This window comes from Aptenodytes forsteri, unplaced genomic scaffold, assembly GCF_000699145.1.
Source record: "Aptenodytes forsteri isolate BGI_AS27 unplaced genomic scaffold, ASM69914v1 Scaffold547, whole genome shotgun sequence".
In the NCBI taxonomy this organism is placed as follows: Eukaryota; Metazoa; Chordata; class Aves; order Sphenisciformes; family Spheniscidae; genus Aptenodytes; species Aptenodytes forsteri.
The window spans coordinates 29,001-38,345 of NW_008795324.1; the positions used below are offsets into that span (position 1 = coordinate 29,001).

General features: G+C 58.1%; 1 protein-coding gene across 1 annotated transcript in view; it reads left to right on the forward strand.

Annotated features, from left to right (window-relative positions):
- The window catches only part of IKZF4 (IKAROS family zinc finger 4), a gene marked incomplete at its 3' end in the record, with an annotated part of 20,654 nt that overhangs the window by 4,595 nt on the left and 6,714 nt on the right, over nucleotides 1-9,345 (forward strand). The window contains exons 2-4 of the mRNA XM_009280048.1: nucleotides 1,841-1,945; nucleotides 6,921-7,181; nucleotides 7,631-7,798. Coding sequence (XP_009278323.1) covers nucleotides 1,841-1,945; nucleotides 6,921-7,181; nucleotides 7,631-7,798 — 534 coding nt within the window. The remainder of the gene's footprint in view (nucleotides 1-1,840; nucleotides 1,946-6,920; nucleotides 7,182-7,630; nucleotides 7,799-9,345) is intronic.

Consider the following 9,345-nt stretch of genomic DNA (forward strand, 5'->3'; position numbering starts at 1 on the left):
GAGGGAGGCAGGGAGGGAAATAGAGGAGGAGGGAAGGAGGGGGGGGGGGGGGGGGGGGGGGAGGGAAGGATCCTGAAATAACTCGGTGCCGTCTCCGCTCGCTCTCTGTGCGCAGAGAAGGGGTGCAGGGGACTGTGCTGGGCAGAGGGACTGACTCTGGAGGGTGATTTATAGGTGTCTGAAATACCCTGTGCTGGCAGGGAGGAGAGGGAAGGAAAGGCCTGACAGCCCCCCCCGAGATGCCCGTGGAGCCGAATAAGAGCGAGGTAGGCTCAGGACACCGCTTGTGATGTACCGAGACCCTTTGAGAGGGTCAGTCGGGCCCCAGGCAGTGGCGGGGTTGGGTTTGGGGGGGGGGGGGGGGCCCCCCCCGACCCCCCAGCCTGCAGAGTAATGCACGGGGCCAGCTCCCTCTCGGCAGCAGGGTGCTTTCCTCCGCGGGGCTCGTTGTTCAGCCTTCTCGTTAACCTCTTCTGCCGTGGCTGGCAGCGCACGTAGGCTTTGCGTGACTCAAACACCTTGGCAGCAGCTTGCCAGCCTCGCCGAAGTGTGGGGAGGAGAGAGGGAAGGGTCCTCGAAGTCTCTCCCAGTGTGATCCCGGGAGGAAAGAAAACCTCTTTAAAATGCTGCCCGCGGGGATTTGGGGAGGGTGAGGGTGCTGCTGGGGTGTCCCAGCGTGGTCTCAGTCGAGCAGCGATTTAGAAGATGCTGTCTCACCGAGGGCAGTTACCATAAATGATTCCCATGCTCAGCGAGGCTGATGAGCTCAGCGTCCCAGTAGTCATCAGACAATGGGATGAACTGGGCTCGGGGAGCACCGAGAGGAGAGTTTCTCCAGATGCAAGTATTTGGAAATAACATTCCCAGCTGTGCTAAAGGCGTTCACGGAGCTTCTGCACTCTCCATCATGAAACCCCGCCGTCCCCATCCCCGCGGCATCGCCGAGGAGCGGCCGCTGCAGGCAGCTGCCCGGCTCTCGGGTGCACGGTGGGGAGGGCTGGCAGGGGACCGGGGGTTTTCTGCGCGCTGGCAGCCGGCAGGTCTCGCCGGAACAGAAACCTGCTAGCCCCCGAAGGGGAAAAAATGAGTCTGGCCTGCCGCACAAATGCCTTGGGCTTGAGGTGATCTGGTAGGCAGCTGTATCGCTGAATTCGCTTTCCAGTGTGAATGGGTAAGGGCCTGTTTCCAGGGACTGCAAGGGTCTGTCCGGGGCGGGCTCGGCTTCCCAGGGATGTGAGTATCTGCTTGGGAATTGTCACTTCAGCATGGACTGTCGGGGGGCGGGGGGGGAACGGGATGACCCCCGGTGCCTGGCGAAGGGACCTGCTCGCCCGGGCAGAGCGCTGGGGTCAGCCTGGCAGGACAAGGCACGGGTTGTTTAGGTTGGGGGATTGATGCTTGTGCGTTGGGGGGGCGGCCTGGCTCCCCCCCTCCCTGGCCGGCACACCTTTGCACTGCAGTGCCGGCTGGAGCTCCCGCAGAGCCCTCCAGCCTGGCGTGCCGACCCCTCTCCCCTTCTGCAGCCTCTCTGCAAGGCGGCGAGGAGAGCAAAGCGTGCTGCTGCCGTCGGCACGACGCTGGCTCGGGGCTGTTGCGTCTGAGGAGGTCACAGCTGGAGGACTGTGGTCCAGAAAGCACTGAGCTGTCTAATACCGCGCTGGTGTGCGTGGCAGACGGTGCCGTTGGGGTAAAAGCCGTGTCCCCCAGCCCCACGAAGGGCCCGTCGGCAGCCCCTTTCCAAAGCAGAGGTGCTGGGAAGAGGGCTTGGCGGGGTGAAGCCAGTGCAAACCCACCAGCCGTGCTTCAGGCATCACTCACTCGTGTTTCCCTCCTCCCAAAGGTAGTGGGGATTCCTCTCTGGAGAAGGAGTTCAGCTCGGCGATCGTGGGACCCACGGTGAGCACACCCAACAGCCAGCACTCCTCCCCGAGCCGCTCTCTCAGTGGTGAGTACGCCGACTTAACTGAAAAAAGCCATGCCAAGGTCTGCCTGTTTTGTCCCCAAACCCTGCACTCTCTCAGGCGTGACATAAATTCTGACTTCCCGCTGTGGCAGATTTCTCTCTGAGTCTGACTCTTTGTTTTCCAACCGAAGAGGGTAAAACCCTGCTTTGGTCTCTGCACGGAGCAGCTGCCGGATTACTGATCCTGGGCACCGGCTGTTGCTGAGCCCGGAGTTTTCCGAGTCGGCTGCGGCGATGCCGAGGACTCGGGATCTTTCCTTGTGGTTGTGAATTTCACCTTGACTTTCAAGCAGCTGCATGTTCCAGACTGTTAATGATCACAGCTCTGGAGGGGCCGCAGAGCCGTTGGTCGCTTTGGAATAAGTTATTTTTTTATATCTGTCTAGGTGGCTGTGTGGGAAATGAGAAGCTGCTCCACTTCCTCTCATGTAGTAGCTGGGGCAGGTTGGAGTCTGCAGCACGCACAGCGGTTCACGTAGCAGCAGAACTCTGTCTCTACGTGAATGAAAGTGGGAAGTCATTTGTGTAGCTGCGGGAGATTCGGAGAGCCCCTGGGCATGTTCGGATACACCGGGAGTGCCACGGTGTGATGAAACACACCGCCAGCTCCCAGCCTTCGCCTACCCCTGGCCAGTCCGTGCCATTTTGTTCAGGCACCGGCTTTGCCTGAAATGAGCAGAAGAGGGGGGCAGGCAGCATGCTCCTTGGGAAGCTCCTCTTCTGCCAGCCCTTGTCACCTCGCCGCGGCACAGCAGAGCGGCTGCGTGCACCCTGAGGTCTTGCCCGGTCGTGCCTCTGCCCCCGCGCGCTCTCGCCCGGCAGAGTGCCGTCGGCAGAGTGCCGTCGGCCGAACTGGTGGCTGGCACCTGACAGGGAACTAATCCAGGAGTGGGGAATCTTCTGTCCACCCCATGAAACTTTCCATCTCCTTCCCTGTCTACTGATGGAATTCTTTGCTTTTTATTTAAAATGAATGAAACCGCTTTTCCGGTTATATTTCGGAACCTCCCCCAGTAAAATAGGTCCGACTTTAGAGTTGTCGCAGCCTGTCCCTCGTCCTGCCATGCCGTCCGCTCCCGTTGCTCGCTGCGGTGATTGCTGAGCAATGCGACGTTTCCCTTGTGCGTCGAGGAGTGGCGTGGCCCTGGACGAGCTCAGTACGGCTGGTACAGGCTTAACTTGCAGAGACACTATTTACATCGCAGCCTTCTCGGGGCAGCAGTCAAGTTTCCACGGGCCGTACGTGCCGCTAAGTCGTGTTGACGCATGAAAAGAAGGAGCGCTGAGACACGAGAAGTTGGCAAGCCCCGCTCTGAATTGCGCTCTTGGTATTCAAGAGCCGACAGTTGGGCCACCTCTACCAGGTTGACTCAACCAACGCCGAAAAGACCGGCACTGCGCTGATCTTCCCCCTCTCCCAGCTTCCAGCGTGCAGTTGCCTGTTGCTTTTCCGTAGCAGAGAAACACCCTTGTAATTTATCCACGCGGGCTTCCAGCAGTTAGGGGATCGGGACACCTCTGGTTAGGTCCTGGCGTTTGAAGGTTGCTCTTTCTGAACCAGGATAAAATAAACCCAGAACATTACGTTTTCAGAAGGGGTAACGTTACGAATTAGCTCTGTTGCCATTTTTTTCCTTTTATTAGTTGCTATTTATTTTATATTTGCCCTATAAAAACACTTAGAAGCTCTGCAAAGAAATAAAATCTTGGCTCTTTCTCAGAGGACAGTTCTGAGAGGTAACGCAGCCTTTTCGCTTGATCAGAAGCAAAAGGAATTGAGCACGTGGGCTGACTGAAAGGACAATAACGATCCCTTCCCCTTTAACAGCAGGATGCTAGTGATGGTATTGCCTCTGATCTGACTTGACTTCACAGCTGGTTCATCCAGCAAGCATCGTGCCCCAGAGGAGCAAGAATATTATATAACCTGCTCTGCCAGCAGAGACTTCCCTCCAGTGAGACCGGACTCTGCATTGGTTCTGAAAGGAGAATTACAGAACAATAGTTGGTCTCCCTTCTATGCCCAGGAAAAAAAAAAAAGTCCCTAGGGGAATGGGAGGAGAAAAAAAAAAACAAACAAACGAAAAAACCCAACGAGAAAATCAAAGTGCAGCAAACATCAACTCATCCAGGCAGCTCCCGCCACCGAGAGAGGAGCTTTTCACTTCGTGTTTGTGCAGAGAGGCGTCTGTTTGCGCTGGGTCTCCTGGATGCTCCCAGGGGAGCGTGGTGGCACCGGCCAACACATAAATAAAGTTCTGCTCCCCCCGCAAGAATGCTTCAGCCGCAGAGCCTCCTCCCAGTCTGCAGCCAGCGGTGGCTTTGGCCGGTGGCTCAGCAGACGGTCTGAAAGTGCCTCCGATTGCCAAGGCCGGGTGTATGCACAGTTCACGTTGCCTGGAGCCTCTCTGGGAAGGCAGCATTGTCTGCCGCGAGGATCCAGGAAGGGAAGGAGGGGAGCGAGAGCCAGAATTCCTGGGCTCCTCACCCGGCAATAAACCTCATGCGGTCTCGGATGAATCACTTCCATGCTGCTTCTCCTCGTTAATCCCCCCTTGCGGAGCTGTACCTAGCTCTGGGGAAGAGCCAGAGCCCTCCTGCCTGCCGGGTCGAGGGCGGCGCGGAAGAGGAGCTTTCCTCTCCGAGCGTGTGGCCTGGCGCCTCGGGGGCCGCCTGTCCACCGTCCCCCGGTGCAACGGGAGGCGCCGGTCTCCCCAGGACTGGGACCGTCTTGCTGCCGCCATCTCCACTCGCCGGTGTTCGCGCGCCCTCCTTGCCCGGTAAGCGACCCAAAGCCTTCCTGCTCGCCCACCGGGAAGGACCGTCCCTGCCTCAGCCGATGTGAGAGTTTGTTCAGAACCCCCCAGGTTTTAAAGGTCAAATCCTCCAGATGGTTTGGTACCCGGGACGTTACCAAGGTTTTCTCGAATCCCCTCGGCTGGTACGCCGCGTCCGTCGGCGTGCCGCAGGCGTCCCCGGACCGTGGGGGGGGGGTTCCGGAGAGCTGAAGGAGCCCCAGGGGTCGAGTCAGCACCAGATCTGGAAGCTGCTGGGATTTCTGTGTGGTTGCGCTCAGCCTCCTCCGTTCTCACGCCTGTCTCCACAAGGCAGCTTGGACTCTGCAATCTCCTACCCTCCGGGCAGCAGCAGAGTCTCCTTTGTGTATATAAAGTTCAGTTTCCTCCAGCCCCCACAGTTCTCTTAAGGGATTGAGAAGAGCCTCCTGCTTTAAATGGAAGAAATAAGAATCTGATAGTTAAAGGGATTCTGTAAATACTTTGTTTAAGCCCGTGGGCTCGGTGCATGGCCATGTGGGTGACCTGGATTCGACTTTACTCCATCGTCATCTTCCTCCGGCCTGCCAGGACCAGCGCTACGGGAGCAGGTAGTGGGTGCAATCGGCTGAGGAGCGGCCGTCCCCGGCCGGGGAGGGCCGGGGAGCCTCCCCAGGGAAATCCCTCTCGCTCCCGGCTGCTGGCGATGGCTTAAAGTGGGAGGAAACTTTCCAGTTGGATCATTTAAAGACTGGCTCTCCAAACGGGCGACTTTTCACTGAGGCTGAGGGTGTCCCGGCAGCAGTTCTCCCTCGAACAGAGGGTACAGCTGGCGTCGCGAGGTGGGACGACCGCTCAGACACTTGGCCGAGGGAGGAAGCATGCAGGATCTGGGTGGACAAGTTCATCGGGAGGTAGCAGAGGGAGGAGAGGGAGAGGTTTCCCCGTCCTTCCCTCTCCCAGTCCCCGCAGGGCTGTAGCTTGCTGGCAGAGGAGGGAGTGGAGCGGTCGCCGTCGTCTCGGGGAGTGTTTGATTTGTGGCATTCCACAGATCATTAGAGCAGCCGGGAATGTAGGTCAGGGCTGGCGCATCCCCTCGCCAGGCTCCGCTCCTGATGCTGCAGGAGGAAGGAAAGGTAGCGGCGGGGAGGGAAACCCGGGGGCTTTGCTGCAGCGCCCGCCCCGCGGCGGGGAGACCCACCAGCTGCCCTGGCCCTGCGCCCCTCCATCGTCCAGCTTTGGTGGGCTTCTTGAGCACGGTTTCTCCGGCTCCTGCACTCTCTCTGCTCTTGTCTGGGCCAGGAATGCTGCGGGGCGGCTGCTCCCGGCAGTGCCAGCCCTCGGCTGTGGGACCTTTCCCCGGTCCCTGGCATCGCTCACCTCCACTTCCCCGATTTCACACGAGCTTTCTCAGGGTTCTCGGTGCCCAAACGCCACCCCACGGGTGTCTGCGTGTTCGTCCCCTCCCTGCATTTGCCGCGATTCCTGCAGCCTCTTCGGCGGTTGAGGGAAGGGGAAGAGGCAGAGCTGCCTGCAGGGAGCCTGGCCCGAGCCGGGGCAGCCAGGGCTGCCGGCGAGGCAGCAATCAGCGTGCCTGGGGCAGGGGTGGGGGTTTTCAGGCAGCACCGTCCTCTTCGGTTTCTTTTTTCTGCCTTTAGATAGTTGATGGATCCCAGGTCTTGTAGCAAAGATGAAAACTTGCGGTGAAGCAATGGCTTCTCTAGCGAGCCGAGATTTACGGACTCTCCAAGAGACTCGTGTTAGGCTCTCCGTGCCAGTGGATTTTGAGCCTTTACTGATTCAGAGAGTCAAAATTTGGTGTCTTTGCTTCCTCTGCAGTACTTTAAAAGCACGAGTGGTTTTTCTTTCCCCCTCTGCCTTTGAATCCAGGGAACTAAACGTCTTTTTCTTCAGTCAGTCACCTTACAAGGCGGGATGCAGAGCAGTAATCTTCGAGGTGTGCAAACAAGCCGTCCAACCCATAACCTCGTGTGATCCGTGTTCGATGTCTGTTCTTGAGTAGTCAACAAAATAAGAAGATGCACGTTTATCGCAAACAGATCACTTAGCGCATCACGGTATTTCTTTTAGGAGTAAGTCTTGCCTAAGCTGTGCTCCCAACTTATTTAACTTAAGAGTTTTTTTCCTCCACTGACTGTTTTATCCCTTCTGCCTCCTCGTAGCAAACTCTATCAAGGTGGAGATGTACAGCGATGAGGAAGCCAGCCGGCTGCTGTCACAGGACGACCGGATGCTCGAGAAGGAGGACAGCGTGATCGTGGAGGACTCGCTCTCGGAGCCCCTGGGCTACTGCGACGGGACGGGCCAGGAGCCGCACTCCCCCGGGGGCATTCGGCTGCCCAACGGCAAGCTGAAATGCGACATCTGCGGGATGGTGTGCATCGGCCCCAACGTGCTGATGGTGCACAAGCGCAGCCACACCGGTGAGTGGCAGCCCCGAGGCCAGCGTTGCTGTCGGCTGCCGGGGCAGGATGGGCTGGAGGGAAGCAAATTTCTGAAGCCGGGTGGCAAGCCGTGTGTTGGCTGGTGGGCACAGATGTCGTGGCAGATGGGTGTCAGGTCCAAGATGCTGACCCCGGTGATGGCGGCCAGAAGAGGCCAGTGAGGAAAGTTCCAGGAAAGTGCGTGTAGCTGGTCTTTCCTCGTCACTGTCCAACCTCCGGCAGCGGGTCTGTCACTCCCCAGGTTGGAGGTCGCATCCAGAGCACTACGTTTGGTTAGTTAACCTAGGGCTTTCCCTCTCAAAGCTGTTCAGCACTGCTGAGCCTGTGAATGCTTCTGATCTCCGGGGCTGTTGATCCGAGAGCTGCTCCTCTGCAGACTCGGAAAATGCTTTTAAGCAGGAGTTTCACCCGCTGCTCCGGTTTTGCAGGAGAAAGACCATTCCACTGCAACCAGTGCGGAGCCTCCTTCACCCAGAAGGGAAACCTCCTGCGTCACATCAAACTGCACTCTGGCGAGAAGCCCTTCAAATGTCCCTTCTGCAACTACGCCTGCCGCAGGAGGGATGCGCTCACCGGCCACCTGCGAACACACTCTGGTGGGTAGCTCTGGCCGGCCGCGGGACGGGAAGGGAGGAGGAGGCAGGGAGGGAACACACGGTTGATGGTACAAAACCCGGGATTTGAGCCCAGCTTCCAAAAGCACCGGCCTCGAGCTCTGAACCGACAGCAGCCAAACTTGCTCTCCTATCGGCTTCCGCTTTGCCGCAGTCGCCGCTCCCCTGCTGCCGCGGTGCAGAGCCGACCTGCCGAAGGCAGAGCGTGTGCCTGGGGGAGGTTGCGTCAGTCTCTGGTTAATGGTCTGGGAACTCCGCTGACCGGAGGGGTGCCTGCGGGGCTTTGTGCCCCTGTGTTCCAGTCGTTCTGGGGGGGGGGTTATTGCATCTCTTTATAAGAAAGATAAATGTTTAATAGATTTTATTGAGTCAAGATAGGTCCCACCCTTGGGTGTGCCCTGCCCCAGTGAAAATGAGCGCTGAGGGGTTTTGTGTGTTGTTTTGACATTGTCCTTTTTAAATATGACATTTGAGATGTGGTTTTCACCCTCCGGTTCCGTGATGTAACAGCTGGCGGGGGCCATGGGTGGGAGTGAAGTACGCCAGCCGGCCCCCTGCTTTGTGATCGTTTTCCCTTGATTTGCGTACCAGCGTGTTTCTGTGGTGCTGCCGGGGCTTTTAAAGTTCACGCAGATGGCTTTGAACACCTGTGAGACTAACCTTTCGAGTGCTGCATGGAAATGAGTGTCGTGTGCTTCCTTGGAGGAAGAAACCCGTCCCCTGAAGAGCCTGTTCTCATCACAGCCTTGCCCGGGAGCCCAGAGACCTGCTCCCCCCTCGCAGCCTGGCCCAAGAGCCCCAGTTCTCTTTAGGTTTCTGTCCTGTGCCCTTCTCAGTGGGAGGGTGCGATGCTCCGGGTTTAAGCTCCCGTCTTGCTGTGGACAAATCTTCCCACTTTGCTGTTTCTTTTGGGAGTTTGTCGTCTCTCCCCCACACACACATCTGAGACTTTGTGGGAGATGCCGGAGGGGAATCTGGGCTGTTGGACCCCCGGAGCAAGGCGCCAAGCCTGGAACGGGGCTGTTGGTTCTCGCCTGGCGCCTGCGCGGGAGGAGGTTTGGGGGTTTGCAGGAGCTTCCCATCCATTCTATTTTGTCTCTGGACGTCCCCGCTGCCAAGGGACAAGGCTGCTTCTCAGTGTAAAACTTCTTTGGTCTCTTGTCTGGTTCTCCAGCCTGGCCAGAATATGGCAGCGGGTGGCGTTTCTGATACGGAGGTGATCAGGAAAGAGTCGGTTTTGCCCTGGGGAAGGAGGTGAGGTTAGCGGCCTCGGGCTTTGCCAGTTAATGGGAAGAAATGCCAAAGAAATCCTTTCCCCACAATCTTTCCTTATCTCTAAGGGGGGGGGGGGAGCAAGAAGGCAGTAGCTGGAGGCAAAAACCCTCCTGTCACAAACTCTAGAGAGCAAAGAGCGTGTGCGTCTCCTCCTGCCCCGCTCGGAGGGTGAGGAAAGCCAGGCTCTGGTGGCAGCCTGGCTCCCCGTGAAGCACCGAAGCACCGGAGCGGCTGCGCGGTCCAACCTAGCCGCG